Raw genomic sequence first — 17,119 nt, 5'->3', positions numbered from 1 at the left:
GCCAGTGGGCCATGATCAGGGATGCATGCACTGTCCTGTCACCATTTGAGGAGGCCACGAGGATGGTGAGCAGTGACAGTGCATGCATCAGTGACACTGTCCCTCTTGTCCACCTGTTGGAGCACACGCTGCATGGAATAATGGACAGAGCACTTGAGGCAGAACAGAGGAAGAAGAGGACTTCCTTACCTCTCAAGGCCCCCTTTATCCAGACAGTGTTCCTGCTGGCCTGCCGATCACACAGGAGGAGGAGGAGAAGGATTGTGTCAGCATGGAGGTGGAGCCTAGCACTCAGCATCAGCAGCAGTCTTCAAGGGATTAATTACAGTCCCAAGAAACACATGGACTTGTATGTGGCTGGGAGGAGGTGGCTGCGGATCCTGTCGTCCTCAGTGACCCAAAGGACTCTGTACCGAATGCCTCAGCAAACCTACGCTGCATGGCCTCCCTGATCCGGCAAAGCCTGCGGAAGGATCCTTGTATTCGTGCTATTAAGGAGAGGGATCATTACTGGCTGGCAACCCTCCTTGATCCACATTACAAGGGTAAGGTTGCGCACCTTATCTTGCCGTTGCAGAGGGAGCAGAGGATGAAACATCTTCGGGAGGCCTTGCATAAAGGTCTGTGCAACGTGTTCCCAGAGACTGGGAGGTTACAAAATCCTGGTCCTGGACAACGTGTTGCTGAGGCTTCAGTCAGTCAAAGAAGGAGCGTTGGAAAAGGTGGCCTTCTGACCGATGCGTTCAGACAATTTTTTAGTCCGCAGCCCCAAGGTATGATTGGTTTCAGCAACCATCGCCAGCGTCTGTTTTACATGGTGCAGGAATACCTAGGGGCAAGATCAGACTTGGACACCTTGGGTTACTGGGTCTTGAGGATGGATCACTGGTCAGAACTTGCACAGTATGCAATTGAGCTACTGGCCTGTCAAGCATCCAGCGTTCTTTCGGAACGCACATTCAGTGCTGCTGGAGGCTTTGTAACCGATCACAGGGTGCGCCTGTCCACCGAATCGGTCAATCGACTGACCTTCATAAAAATGAATCAGCCTTGGATCACCACCAGCTACCAAGCACCTGATGCTGAGTGACTATCCTGTTATGCTTAGTGACTATCCTCTTCCTCCTCAATGATCATGCTGATAGCTTGTAAGAACATTTTTGGTTCTGGACACCGCCACCAGTGGCTAAGGCCCAATTTTTCTGCCCCTGTTTAACAGGGGCATGTAATTACAATTTTTGATGCAATACTTTGCAGCGGGGCTCATTCCTGCGCTCCAACTACAGTGTCTGTGAGGGGTTGCAGTGTTGTGGCACCAGCACCAGTGCCTAAGGCCCAATTTTTCTGCCACTGTTTAACAGGGGCATGTAATTACAATTTCTGATGCAATACTTTGCAGCAGGGCTTATTCCTGCACTCCAACTAGAGTATCTGTGAGGGGTTGCTGTGTTGTGGAACCAGTGCCTAAGGCCCTATTTTTCTGCCCCTGTTCAACAGGCGCATGTTATTACAATTCTTGATCTAATAATTCATAGCAGGGCCCGTTCCAGCACCCACCAAGAGTAACTGTGAGGACTTACAGTGTTGTGGCACCAGCACCACCACCAACAGGAGCCCAATTTTTCTACCCCTGTATAACAGGGACATGTAATTACAATTCTGTCTGTGCACCTGTTCTTGTTTGCACCGCCTGTATACTGCTGTTCAGAGTATATAGGGCCTGGGGGCCCCATGCCTTTCCTTTTTTTTATTTGGGTGCAGGGTTCCCCTTAATATCCATACAAGACCCAAAGGGGCTGGTAATGACCTGGGGGGGGGACCCATGCCGTTTTTTTCAATGATTTTTATCCATATTGCAGGGACTAGACATTACATTAAAGCCGCAAGCATTTTTAAAATGACTTTTTTCCTATAGAAATTTCATTTTGTGCAGGGACAGTTCTAAACACGGGAAACACGTGCCACTTCACAGGCATACTATAGACACCCAGCAGATACGATATTTAAAGGAATGTTTCACTTTTTTTTTTCACTTAAAGCATCATTAAAATCACTGCTCCCGAAAAAAAGGCTGTTTTTAAAACTTTTTTGCATTTATACATGTTCCCTGGGGCAGGACTCGGGTCCCCAAACCCTCTTTAGGACAATAACTTGCATATTAGCCTCTAAAATTAGCACTTTTGATTTCGAACGTTTGAGTCCCATAGACTTTAATGGGGTTCTAAAGTTCGCGCAAACATTCGGTCCGTTCGAAGGTTCTGATGCGAACCGAAACGGGGGGTGTTTGGCTCATCCCTAGTGATGAGCTGGTGTCCCTCAGAGCCAAAATGGAGGATTTAGAGAACTGCTCTCGCAGATAGAATCTCCGCTTTGTGGGGTTACCTGAGCATTCAGTGGGATCCCTCCCTGAAAGATTCCTTTACTCCTGGCTGCGAGAAGTTTTTGGGATGGAGGTGTTGTCCCATGCCTTTGTGGTTGAGAGTGCACATCGTACCCCCCCACGTCCTCCTCCCTCAGGGCCCCCCAAAATCCCTGATTGCAAAAATCCTCAATTTTCAAGACAAATTCACCATCCTGCACCTTGCTAGAGAAAATGGCCCAATCAAGTTTTATGGTAATAGTGGGCCAGATTCTTGTAGTTTCTGCGGCGGCGTCGCGTAAGCCATTTACACTACGCCGCCCCAACTTACAGGAGCAAGTGCTGTATTCCCCAAACACTTGCTCCATAGTTTGAGGCGGCGTAGTGTAATTGGCCCGGCGTATCCCCGCGTAATTCCAAGGGGGCGGCTTGTATTTAAATTAAGCGTGCCCCCCGTGCCGTTCGAACTGCGCATGCGCCGGGCTTAAAATAGCCCAGTGCGCATGCTCCAGTTCTCGACGGAAAATGTCAATGACGCCGATGTGTGCGTCATTGACGTAAAGTCGTATTCAAGAACCACTTAGTAAAACGACGTACCCGACGGGAAAAGACGACGCGGACCTGACGCCATACTTAACATGGCATACGTGGGACTGGCGTAAGGTTACCCCTCATATAGCAGGGGTAACCTTACGCTTACGCAAACGACGGTTACGCGACACGATTTTGTTCAGGAATCGGCGTATCAGGCTCATTTGCATAAACAAATGAGACCTGAACAAACACCATCTACCGGCCGGTGGCGAAACACATTTAGGATCCGACAGTGTAAGTGACTTACACTAGTCGGATCCTAGCCTAAATCCGGCGTATCTTGTTTTGTGAATACAAAACAATGATACGCCGGCGGGAAATTCGATTTACGCCGGTGTATCAGTAGATACACCGGCGTAACTTGTTTGAGAATATGGCCCAATATCTCCATATTTCCGGATTTCTCGGCTATATTTCAACACCAGCGCATATCCTGCAGATAATCCATGAGGGTAACGCTCACTTCTGCACTTGTCCAAAGGATGCTATAGCCTGGATAGACGCTTGTTTTGGGAAACAACCTAGACAACGCAAGCATAACTGATGCTGTACTCAGTAGTTTTTCTTCCTCTCTGCCTCACTACTCATCTCTCCTGAAGCAAGCTTGAGCACCTGTGGGTCACCTTATCCTTCCTGTTGCCTCCTACACTTCATTGCTACACATGACCTGAGGACTGCACCCACCCCTTCTTTCCTTCTTTGCTGCTATATGTTACCCCTGTGATGGAACTGTCAGATGCCATTGTAGACTATAACACCGGTTATAATTGGCGAGTAAGCCCTGCCTTGCCTTATATGCCTACCACTGTTTGTGCCCTCTTTCACATGTTACTGTGAACGCGATATTGTGTCAATCTCGCTCCCTTTCTCGGCGAAATTGACCACCTACGAGCCCCATAGCGGGAGCCAGCGCCGAGCTGGCTTGCCGCGATGGAGACAGAGCCGTCATAGAAGCGACGGGAGATCCGACTTGGATTCCTGCCAATTCTACACGTGTGCGGCGTTTGTTATGAATCCTGAGGGGGAAGTCCCCGCCGGATTTTAAATAAAAATCCGGCACGGGTTCCCCCCTCAGGAGCATACCGGGCCCTTAGGTCTGTTATGGGTTGTAAGGAGAGCCCTACAATCCATACCAGACCCGTATCCAAAGCACACTACCCGGCCAGGAAGGGAGTGGGGACGAGCGAGCGCCCCCCCCCCTGAGCTGTACCAGGCTGCATGCCCTCAACATGGGGGGGTTGGGTGCTCTGGGGCAGGGGGGCGCACTGCGGCCCCCCCACCTCAGAGCACCCTGTCCCCATGTTGAAGAGGATAGGGCCCCTTCCCGACAACCCTGGCCGTTGGTTGTCGGGGTATGCGGGCGGGAGGCTTATCGGAATCTGGGAGCCCCCTTTAATAAGGGGGCCCCCAGATACCGGCCCCCCACCCTAAGTGAATGGATATGGGGTACATCGTACCCCTAACAATTCACCTGTAGGAAAAATGTCAAAGTTAATAAACACACCACACAAGGGTTTTTAAAATAATTTATTTTTCTGCTCCGGAGGCCCCCCTGTCTTCTTTATTAGCTCTGTTTACCAGGGGGGGCTTCTTCTTTGACGTCTTCGGGTGGGTGGGGGCCGCCGTCTGGTTCTCTTCCACCGCCGGGGGGGGTCGCTTTTAAAAAAGCCCCCACCCCCCGGCGGGTTTCCTCCGGCGTCTTCGGCGGGGGGGCTTCTTCTTCCGCTATCCCGACGGGTCTTCTCCGCTATCCGGGGGGTCTTCTCAACTCTCCGGGGGTCTCCTTCTATGTTCGCCGCTCTCCGCTGTTGACTCGGCGCACCCCGGTTCTTCCTCTCGCTGTCCGGTGCCTTCTTCCGTGCTGTACGTCTTCTTCTCCTTCCGTACTGTGAGTTCTTCTTCCGTGCTGTGACGTCATGTTCTTCACTTCTCTCCTTCTCCCGATGTTGACACGTCGCCTTTCCTCGCTGCAATGACGTGTGCGCGGCTTGCATCGGACCTATATAGGCCTCACAGTCCCATCATGCTCTGTACCTACCCATGTGATACCTACTCACGTGGGTAGGTATCACATGGGTAGGTACCAGAGCATGATGGGATTGTGAGGTCTATATAAATCCGATGCAAGCCACGCACTTGTCATTGCAGCGAGGAAAGGTGACGTGTCAACATCGGGAGAAGAAGAGAAGTGAAGAACATGACGTCACAGCACGGAAGAAGAACTCACAGCACGGAAGGAGAAGAAGACGTACAGCACGGAAGAAGGCACCGGACAGCGAGAGGAAGAACCGGGGTGCGCCGAGTCAACAGCGGAGAGCGGCGAACATAGAAGGAGACCCCCGGAGAGTTGAGAAGACCCCCCGGATAGCGGAGAAGACCCGTCGGGATAGCGGAAGAAGAAGCCCCCCCGCCGAAGACGCCGGAGGAAACCCGCCGGGGGGTGGGGGCTTTTTTAAAAGCGACCCCCCCCGGCGGTGGAAGAGAACCAGACGGCGGCCCCCACCCACCCGAAGACGTCAAAGAAGAAGCCCCCCCTGGTAAACAGAGCTAATAAAGAAGACAGGGGGGCCTCCGGAGCAGAAAAATAAATTATTTTAAAAACCCTTGTGTGGTGTGTTTATTAACTTTGACATTTTTCCTACAGGTGAATGGTTAGGGGTACGATGTACCCCATATCCATTCACTTAGGGTGGGGGGCCGGTATCTGGGGGCCCCCTTATTAAAGGGGGCTCCCAGATTCCGATATACCCCGACAACCAACGGCCAGGGTTGTCGGGAAGGGGCCCTGTCCTCATCAACATGGGGACAGGGTGCTCTGAGGTGGGGGGGCCGCAGTGCGCCCCCCTGCCCCAGAGCACCCAACCCCCCCATGTTGAGGGCATGCAGCCTGGTACGGCTCAGGAGGGGGGGGGCGCTCGCTCGTCCCCACTCCCTTCCTGGCCGGCCGGGTAGCGTGCTTTGGATACGGGTCTGGTATGGATTGTAGGGGGACCCCCTACGCCGTTTTTTTCGGCGTAGGGGGGCTCTCCTTACAACCCATAACAGACTTAAGGGCCCGGTATGCTCCTGAGGGGGGAACCCATGCCGGATTTTTATTTAAAATCCGGCGGGGACTTCCCCCTCAGGATTCATAACAAACGCCGCACACGTGTAGAATTGGCGGGAATCCAAGTCGGATCTCCCGTCGCTTCTATGACGCGCTTGCTGGGATGTGCTGTCACTATTCCAGTGAGTGCGAGATGTCGGCGAGATCTCGGCACCATGTCGCCGAGAATCAGCGCGATGCTGTCGTGCTAAAAACACAATATCACAAACACCTACTGTATATCCAGCCGAATGGAACCTTCACCCTTACAGAGAGCCTCTCTGGACCCACTACCTCCCTCACTCCAGTAGGTGGCAAGGCCACAGGTTTTTGTTTTCTTGTTTGGGATGGTTGAGCAGGGTAGGGGGGAAAGGGATTTCATTTATTTTTTCCTTTTTCTTTTTGGCCCCTCTCACATTTTAGTTGTTGGGACTGGCTGGACTTTTTTTTTCTGCTGCTGTTTTTTCTGCTCCTATTGCAGATTAGTTTCTGTTGCTATAGTGTTTTATATGTTGTATTGCATCTCCCTATGATCCTCCAATTTATCTCTGATGCTGCTGTCTAGAGCCCCCTGCTCTATATTGGGGACTTTATTGCTGTTCTTGATCCTGCCATGGACTGCTTGGGGGGTGGGGATAGACCCTACCCCTCATTTATTGACTGGACCCAGGTGTATGATTTAGTACTGAGCTGTGGAAGCACCCAGAGGAGCGACACTCTGACTCCTTCCACACCATGTCACATATAGATATGGCGTTCGCTACTGTTGAAGTACTCCCTATTGTGCAGTCGGCTTCCTACCTTCCCCGAGGGGTGTCTGATCATGCCTCCCTTTCTGTGGATCTCCTCCTCTTGCCAAACCCAAGCACTTTTGTCTGGCGGTTGAACTCCTACTGTTATCACCTTGAGGGACAGGGTGATGCAACTAAAAATCATTCGCACCTCACCCCTGCTAGACTGTATAAAATGGGACTATCCCCCTCTGCTCATTGCTTCCGCTGTTGCGGACAAACTGATAATTTTCTCCACTGCTTTTGGACTTGTCCACTGGTACACAACTTCTGGGTTGACATAGGCTCCTTCATATATTCTGCACTGGGTTTGCCAAATATAGTGCACCCTAAAAACTGTCTGCTGGGCATATTTGGTGACCTTGCTGTCCAGCCTCAGGCTAAGAAACTACTTTGCATCCTCTATTTCTATGCAAGAAAGTCCCTCATGCTGACGTGGAAAAGGTCAGAGACCCCAACGCGGAATATGTGGCTGAAACTTGTCAATGATTCCCTGCCTCTAAATAAACATACCTTTTACATCCGTAAGAGTACTAAAGCGTTCCACAAAATATGGGGCAGGTGGCTGGCTAGCCCACTAACCCTCTCCCCTGTACTACCATGACAGGGGTTCACCTTGTGAGTGTTGTATTAAACAGGAACATCTGTTATGCCCAGAATGTTTAAAAACCGTATCGCTTACTCCTCTGTTGATGTTTATATCAACTGGTAGATGTAATATCTAGTTTATTATTGCATACTGCTTTTCATGATATGCTGGATTAGGAGAATTATGTTATTGATGTTGTAGTTTTAGTTTATGCCTTTTGTTTTATGTCTGTATGTCGTAAAACTGCAATAAAAATATCTTTAAAAAAAAAGAAATGCGTCCATGCACGGTAATTTAATTTCCACTGGGCTGTTTGTACCGGTTCCTATACACACATTTGATTTAGAGGAAGGTAATAAAACAAAGCATAATTCAATTTGTTCATTTAGGGCAAAACCTTTTTCCTCGTCTCCCAGGAGGCAATTGGATATTTCCAATGCCATCCCAACCTCTGATTGTATAACTCTTAAATGTTAGTACCTGGTTATATATGGTGCATTTAGGAATGCATCCAGCTCTTTTTTTAAAACTATCTACTGAGCTGGCCAGATGATGGAGTGTATTTCACAGCTCCTGCTGTGAAGAAACCTTTCCATATGTGGAAATTAAGGGCCAGATTCACGTAGCGCAGCGGATCTATAGATCCGCTCGATCTACGTGAATTAAGATCCGCTCTCGCAAGTTTAGGAGGCAAGTGGCTAATTCACAAACAACTTACCTCCAAACTTGCGACGGCGGATCCTAAATCCCCCGGCGGAATTCAAATTCCGCGGCTAGGGGGAGTGTACTATTTAAATCAGGCGCGTTCCCGCGCCGATTTAAATGCGCAGGCGCCGTCCGCGAAATTTCCCGGCGTGCATTGCTCCCACTGACGTCGCTAGGACGTCAGTGGTTTCGACGCTTACGTAAACGACGTCCGTCCGTATTCGAGAACGACTTACGCAAACGACGTTAAAAAATTCAAATTCGACGCGGGAACGCCGGCTATACTTAACATTGGCTGCGCCTGATAAAAGAAGGGGTAAGTATACGACGGGTACGCCGCTACGGAAACGTCGTAAGAAGACTGCGTCGGGTCCGCGTACGTTCGTGAATTTGCGTATCTCGCTGATTTACATATTATTTATCATAAATCAGCGGGAACGCCCCCGGCGCCATTTTTTAATTGAGAAAAAGATCCGACAGTGTAACACAGTGTAACACTGTCAGATATTAGTCCTATCTATGCGTATCTGATTCTATGAATCAGGCGCATAGATAGGACCAGTGTAAGTCAGAGATACGATGGTGTATCTGTAGATACACTGTCGTATCTCTTTGTGAATCTGGCCCAAAATCTCTTTTCCCTCAGCTATAAAGAGCGTCCCCTTTTCCTCTGTAATGAGCTGGAAGTAAATAACTCAACACCAAGTTCACTATATGGAAAACTTATGTACTCTATACATGGTGATCATATCCCTCTTAATTGCCTTTTCTCAAGAGAGAATAAATTCAGTTTCACTAATCTTTTCTCATAGTTCAACTCCTTCATGCCTCTTATCAGTTTGGTTGCCCATTTCTGCCCTTTCTTTAGTTCCCTGATATCCTTTTTGTGAACTGGTGTCCAAAACTGGACTGCATATAGCAGATGAGGGCATACTAATGCCTTGTACAGGGGCAAAATTGTATCTTACCCTTTGGAGTCTATACTTCTTTTAATTCAATTAAGTATTTTGCTAGCTTTAGAAATTGCAGCTCAGCATTGCATGTTATTAAGTCAATGATCTACCAGAACACCCAGATCCTTCTCAACCTATTGATTCCCCTAAAATGATATATGAATAATTTTTGAAGCTCCTCCTATGACAATACTATAACAATTATTCATGTGTTTCTAGGCTACATTGGGGTTTACTACTATGATAGTGTTTTTAAATGTATCACATGTTATGGGACATATAGCAGAAATGTAATATTTACAGGGAAAAAGCACTTTGATAGTATTATCAGGTAAAAAAAAAAAAAGAATTTACGGCTAAAATGTTGTATTGTACATTAAGATTTCACAGCACTATATACTTACACTGCAGCATACAATCCCCCACATGCCGAGTGGATAAAGCCTCTGACCATTGTATGAAGAATAAAAGTGAAGAACTGAAAAAACAATGAACAGCAAAAAATCAGTCAGATTTTTAATAGCAAAATGTCCTGGTTTGATACCTACAACAATTCAAAACTTATGATAAGGATAACTTCATTTTCCTTTCAAAATAGATTTTTCAGCTTTAGGTGGATACTATCAACTGAATCACCTTCTCCTGAGGTGAATAAATACTGTTCTCCTTGTTGCCTGTGTTGCCTGTAACTTTCCTTCAGAAGCACATGTAGTAAAAATAATACAAAAATAACTTTTTTATTTGGCATCACTTTCTTGCTAGATTGCAGAGCTGTACTTTTACTGACTAAAGTTGCCATTCTCCCCATGCCAGTGGCAAACTCAATTTGGGGGGGGGGGGGGGTGTCTGTCTCCGACAAGCAAGCATCCACGGTTACGTCCCTGCAATTTATTTAAATTTATACGTAAATAATGCTGTTGCCAAGCCTGTCCCCACCTGTTTGTTAGCCCAGTAGCATAGGACAGAGGAGGAGTTTCAGGGCACTTCCCTTTGCTCTGTGCTACAGTTCTGAAAGGCAGCGGGTGGACTGATGGGTGGGGATCCAACAGCTGCAAAATTCATGTATAGATTGCTGTCTCTTTGCTAGAAAGAGGTTATGTCTTCTGCAGGGTATTTCTTGTGCAAACTGTGTATTGCTATTTCCATTGCATGTGGCAACATTTAGTGTTATATGGTTTAGGGCTTTATTAAACTGAAGTGCAACTGTTTCTCTGTCCCAGTTGAAAGCACTATTGTTGGATGATGTTGGAATTTTTGTGCTTGGACACACCATTGTAACATTTTTTGCTATGTTTTAGAAACTGTTTATTTACTCTGTAAACTATTCAATTGTTCAGTAAACAACATACATTGAAGAACTGTCTTATTGGTGTGTATGGTGAAGACTATTCCATTTTGCATATAAAGTAGGCTTAATTTGTTGTATGGCTGCAGGCAAATGAAAATAATAGCAAAGTTGCCTTTCAATATGCTGGACTAGTCATTTGCTCTCTTTGAGTAGATAAAGCACAGCCAATACTTGCGGAGAGCGAACTTGGCAGATGGCTTTGTTGAATAACTCGTGGTGACCAGGAGAAGGAAGATCAGCCAGCTTGGTGGTGGTGAAAAGTTCCTTATCTGGGCTACACACCCTGTACCCAATGACCCTGTGGCCTTTAGGACAGGTATTTGGTGCAGCCTACCATGATGTGTACAGTAGGGAAGGTTAGAAATCTCTACCATTGCTTTCGTTCACCCTTCCCAGCCTACAGAACCGTCAGGAAACATACACTTGTCTTGGAATATTTTTTTTTATTATAGTTAGGTTGAAAAAAAAAAACACAAGTTCGTCCAGTTCAACCATAAAAATAAATAAATAAATAAATAAAATTGTACAATCTGTACAATTTGCTACAGCAGGGGAAAAAATCCTTCCTGATCTCTGAGAGGCAATCGGATTTTCCCTGGATCAACTTTACCTATACATGTTAGTATCCAGTTATATTATGTACATTTAGAAAAGTATCCAGGCCTTTCTTAAAGCACTGGGCCATTGTCATTTTTACAGCAAAAAGTGCTATAAAAATGCACTGATTACTGAGAAAATTGAACTGGCAGTGTAGGGGTTAACCTGTAGTGTTAAGTGTTTCCTAGGGAGTGATTACTACTGAGTGGGGGCGTGGCTTGGCATGTAATGTCACTGGTCATTCCCTATGACAGGGAACAGACGATCAGTGGCAGTCACACTAGGAAGAACGGGGAAAGGTTTGTTTACACTTACCTGTCCCTGTTCTTCAGCTCTGTGACCTGATCGCAGGACACCGCCGGCGATCGGGTCCGCGGGTCCCACAGGCACGGTCAGGGAGCACAGGACCCGGTCGCGAGCGCGCTCGCAGCCCACGGCTGGGCTCTTACAGGTGATGTACAGGTACGTGCTTGTGCCCAGCCGTGCCCTTCTGCCGACATACATCGGCATGAAGGGGTCCTTAAGTGGTTAACAGGGCATGTAATTACAATTCCTTATCTAATATTTCACAGCAGGGCCTGTTCCTGCACCCACCAAGAGTAACTGAGGGCTTATAGTGTTGTGGCACCACCACCACCAACAGCCCAATTTTTTCTGTCCCTGTTTAACAGGGGCATGTAATTACAATTTTTGATATAGTATTTCACAGCAGGGCCCGTTCCTGTGCCCACCAAGAGTAACTGTGAGGGCTTACTGTGTTCTAGTACCACAACACCTAAGGCCCTATTTTCTGCGTATATAGGGCAGGCCGTATAGTATATATACTGCTGTTCAGAGTAGATAGTGCCTGGGGGACCCCCACGTCAATTTTTAGAATTTTTTCCCTAATATCCATACCAGACCCAAAGGGCCTGGTAATGGACTGGGGAACCCATGCCATTTTTCTCAATGATTTTCATCTATATTGCCGCTACCCGATTACAACCGCAAGCAGTTTTAAATTACTTTTTTTAGAAATGTCATTTCCCAGCAGCCTATCAGGAGTAGGCTTCCACCTTGTGCATGCTGGGGAGGGGTATTCATGGGGCAGACGTCATCTTCCTAGGTCTTCTCCTCGTGTGGCGCCCACCTGTGTGGGCAACGTCGTTTTAATGATGAAGTTGGAAAAAACTTTGGGCCAGATTCAAGAAGCAATTGCGCCTGTGTAACCATAGGTTACACAGCGCAATTGCTTACTTGCTCCGGCGTAGCGAATGCTCCTGATTCAGGAACATCGCTACGCCGACTGCAGCCTAAAATCTGCGTGGCATAAGGCTCTTATGCCACGCAGATTTTAGGCTGCATTCTTGCGTTGGCCGCTAGGGGGCGCTCCCATTGTGATCTGTGTATAGTATGCAAATTGCATACTAACACCGATTCACAACGTTGCGTGAGCCCTGCATACGCAAATTACGTAGTTTGCGTACGTCGGGTTTCGCGTAAGGTTACACATCCTAATAGCAGGCGCAGCCAATGTTTCCCGACGGAGCATGCGCTCTACGCTCGGCGCGGGAGCGCGCCTAATTTAAATGATTCCCGCCCCCAGGAGGATCATTTACATTGCGCGTGCTTACGCCGGGCAATTTTGCCGGCGCGCCCTCGCAATTTACGGAGCTACTGCTCCGTGAATCGAGGGCAGCGCAAAATATTTGTGGGGGCGCAGGGCAAAATCGTTGCCCTGTGCCTCCGCAAATAAAGCGCAAATGTACCTGAATCTGGGCCTTTGTTTTTTCTAGAGGCTGAAAATCTTCGTTTTTTACAAGCCGAAAAATTATCGTGTGTACGCGGCATGAGAGTTCCCTCATCTCTTTCCTTCCATCCCCTTTTTTCCCTCTTTCTTTTCTTCTACTTCACCAACCCTCTCATGAGGGTGGTTGTGTTGTTTTTTTTCCCCGGACTCCGCTGGCTGCAGGGTGCTCAAGGCAGGGAGGGCTCCTAAAAGGACTGTAAACACGGCCGGGAATCTCATCTGGAAAAAACGTTGGTTTTCCTGACTAGATTCCTGGCAAGCTTTCTTGCTCGCCGAGTGTACACACATACCATTCAAAAGAACCACCGTTCTTTTGAATGGCAAGAATGCGGTGATGTCAACTACGACGAGCATGCACTCGTCACATTCGATGCTGTCGCCGTCATCTTGCTACACCCTACACTATTGCTTTGTAAGCTACCGCGTATGCGTCGAAGTCTCATCGAGCATGCGCGGGCTTAGCAGGGCCAGGTAAGCATACACACGCTCAGGTTTCTCGGCAGGAAAACACTGCCGAGAATCCCAACAAGAAAAATAAAGAGCAGGTTCTCTAAAATTCTCTAACATTGCCCCCAGATTTGCTATCCAAATGTTTCTCTGTTGCATCCAGAGTGTAGGCACCCTAATAGAAGAAGTGTGAAACAAAAACTAAAAAAGAAAACAAATATAGCCTCAGCTGTAAAATATGACATTTTTGGGTTAGGGTTTAATACCCCTTTAAATCAGGTTTGGTTAGACATCAAATGTAGTTGATTTACTAAAACTGCAGAGTGCAAAATCTGGTGCAGCTGTGAGTGGTAGCCAATCAGCTTCTAACTTTGGCTTTGACAAAAAAGAAAATCTGGAAGCAGGTTTATATGCAGAGGTGCACCAGATTTTGCACTCTCTAGTTTTAATAAATCAAACCTAATGTGTCCAATTCCAAAACACACACACAAAGACACTTCCTAAAGCCTCGTACACACGATAGGTTAACCAGAGGACAACGGTCTGAAGGACCGTTGTCATAGGTTAACCGATGAAGCTGACTGATGGTCCGTCATGCCTACACACCATCAGTTAAATAACCGATCGTGTCAGACTGCGGTGACGTAAAACACAACGACGTGCTGAAAAAAATGAAGTTCAATGCTTCCAAGCATGCGTTGACTTGATTCTGAGCATGCGTGGGTTTTTAACCGATGGTCGTGCCTACTCACGATCGGTTTTGACCTATCGGTTACCAATCCATAGGTTAATTTGAAAGCAGTTGGCTTTTTTTTAACCTATGGTTAAATAACCTATGGGGCCCACACACGATCGGTTTTGACTGATGAAAACAGTCCTTCAGGGGGCGTGACCGGAAGCCAGCCTGGAAGGAAGCATCCCTGTAGAGCTCCTCTCCTGCCCGCAAAAAAACGGGGGTAATTGCAGCCATCCATGGGCGGATCGCGGACCACCAGATCCACCAAGGCAGGGGGATAATCCCAACCCCCGCCAGGCTCCTCCACGACCCTCAAGCACTATTTTAGGCCATCCGACATGCCGCCGGGTGGAGGAGACAAGATGGCGCCGGACGCAGCCACCTCCAGCACAGGGACATCTCCCCCTCGCGCACCTCAGCTTCACCATCCGGAGCCATCCCCAACCCGATCACGGAACTCGGCCTCATCCTTGAGCCCAGAAGGCTCCCAGCGACGGGTGAGTGGATCCCCGCACCCCCGCCGCGGACCACGCGGTACAGGCCACGGCTCTCCATAGCCCCCAGGACCGGGACACTCAATGCACAGGGGCCTTCCCCCGCCTGCTCTGCACTGCCCCAGACCCTGAACCACAAAGCGTGGCTCAGCTCTCCCCCTCTCCCACGTTTAACCGGGAGGATTTCCCGGCCCTGCAAGCCCCCACCAACTCCCAGGCCTCCATGGGATCTCCAGAGCCCGGGGACAAATCCATCCGGCCATCCATCCCGGGGTCGGGGATCGGAGAGGGATCTCTCCCCCCCGTATGCCTCTATGGCAAGCACCAGCGCTCCGTGGCACGGGGGGGCCCCTACCTTAATGGGAGATCAGGCTGAGGCCTGGTCCGCACCATGGGACTCATCCCAACAACCTCCCCTTGAGACCAGAAGGCATGGAAAATCAGCTCCCAGCCACCAGCCATCCCCCACCGACCCACTCCACCCTCCGCATGACACCAGGGGACCCTCTCATTATCCTCCCCCACCATGGCAGTCCTACATGCAGGCCTTCCCCACGAAAGACGACTTTAAACAACTAATTGAAGATGTTAAGGCAACCTGCCGTGCTGAAATTCAAGTTCTCCACACAGGCCTCAAACACTTAGCTGACAGAGTGGAGATGGCGGAGGAGGAGATCCAAGAGACTAAACTGGCGGTGCATCGCACCCAAATTCAGGCATCAGACCATCATCTTATGCTTAGAGATATGCAGCGGCACATTGAAGACCTGGACAACAGGGGGCGCCGCAACAACGTCCGCATACGCGGTCTTCCCGAAGCAGACGGGGCGGAGGACCTGCAGCTTACCCTCCAGAAATTATTCAATGACATACTGGGCGAACCAACAGACAAGACTATTGAGATGGATAGAGCTCCGCACCTTACAGGACAAAGACATTGTGTACCGATGGGGCTTCCCCTTCAGCCTCTCCGCCAGCCACCAGGGGACCTCCGCCACCCTACGTTACCCCGAAGACCTGGATGTCTTCTGCAATACACTGGACATCCCCGTCCCCCAGCTGCCGGACTGGGACCTTGTGGCTACACCACCCCCTCCACCTGTGGTCTGGCAGGGAGTCCCCCCGCCCAAGCGCCCCAGAGGCCGGGACCCTGTCCGCAACTCCCCCAGGCACAGGCCCACATGAGATGGTCATCCTGGCCACAAGAGCTGCCCTGAGTGCTGCATGAAGCCCTCTTGTTTTGTTTTTGCTTTTTGTTTTTGCTTTTTCACTTTACCCCCGGTTGCCCCAGCCTTACCCCTACACTACTCATCGGGCCTGTCTCGGACGAGACCCCGAAGAGGCTGCCCTTCTGTTCACGGACCCCCCCCCATGGCTGATAGCCTGAGAGTTCCTTCTTTCCCAACCCCCTCGGTGGAGCTCCTCCACACCACCCCCCTGCCCCCCCGACCCACATTTTTGGACCTTCTGGTCGGGAGGTCCTTAAGGAACTGTTGGGACCCGAGGGCCCTCGGGCCACTCGGGCCCCCATTGTTGAATGATGTTGTGTTCTCCTTCTGTTTTTTTGCTCTCATCTCTCTCTTTCTTTTCAGATATCGCTCTCCCCCCTTCCACGCAGGCAGAACCCGACGGCACGCCTCGGTGGCTGTCGGCTCGGCTGCCCCTCCACTCGCCCTCCCAGAACCGGATGCAGCGCGCCTGACTCCAGCTAAGTATAACCCACGGTCACTCCACCCACAGTATGGCTAAGTTGCTATGCTTGAACGTCCACGGGCTTAACTCCAATAGGAAACGACATCTAGCACTAAGGGAATTCAGGCAGTCAGGGGCGGAGATCATAACGGTACAGGAGTCGCACTTCTCCAAGGGCGACTCCTTTACGTTCGCGTCCAGATATTTCCCCTTAATATACCAGGCCTTTAGTTTGCGTAAACGGGCAGGGGTTGCAATCCTGGTTAAACGGGGCACCCCTTTTACCTGCACAGATTCCTACATTGATCCCCTAGGCCACTTTATCATCCTGAGAGGAACATGGCACTTGCGGGACATAACCCTGTGTACCCTATACGCCCCCAACGCACATCAGCACAGATTTTTGGGCCGGGTTCTCGCCCGCCTAGCCCGCTCCCCTCACGATTTATTGGTGGTGGGGGGGACTTTAACTTACCCCACTCGGTGACCTGGGATCGCCTGGTAGTGAACCCCCGAGCCTCTCAGACTAGGGCTCTGCAGGACTCTAAGCTCTTCCGCCAGCTTACAAGGAAGCATGCTCTATTTGACGCATGGCGGGCGCTTCACCCGGGAGATCGCCAGTTCACCTTTTACTCATCCCCCCATCACACACACTCACGCGTAGATTATTTTCTAGTCAATAATGCCACGTTACGCGTTACTGATTCCGCACGGATACTGCCCATCTCCTGGTCCGACCACGCCCCCATTACTTTGTCCCTTGACCTGAACGCCCCCACCTGCAGGCCCTATAACTGGCGACTGAATGATTTCCTCTTGAAGCACACCCCCTCCAAAACGGAAATAGAATCTGCCCTGCAACTTTACTTCAGCGAAAATGACACGCAGGACATCTCCACCACCACACTGTGGGCCGCTCATAAAGCGGTAATCAGGGGAC

General features: G+C 49.4%; 1 protein-coding gene across 2 annotated transcripts in view; it reads right to left on the bottom strand.

The window, feature by feature from the left end:
• The window catches only part of SLC43A1 (solute carrier family 43 member 1), a 221,487-nt gene that overhangs the window by 16,294 nt on the left and 188,074 nt on the right, over positions 1-17,119 (bottom strand). For both annotated transcript variants that reach the window (XM_040320805.1, XM_040320804.1), the window contains exon 13: positions 9,481-9,554. In XM_040320805.1, the coding sequence (XP_040176739.1) occupies positions 9,481-9,554 (74 nt within the window). The remainder of the gene's footprint in view (positions 1-9,480; positions 9,555-17,119) is intronic.

Source organism: Rana temporaria, chromosome 8 (genome assembly GCF_905171775.1).
Source record: "Rana temporaria chromosome 8, aRanTem1.1, whole genome shotgun sequence".
NCBI classification, from domain to species: Eukaryota; Metazoa; Chordata; class Amphibia; order Anura; family Ranidae; genus Rana; species Rana temporaria.
Note: the sequence above shows the minus strand (reverse complement) of the source record. Positions and strands in the feature narration are given on the sequence as shown.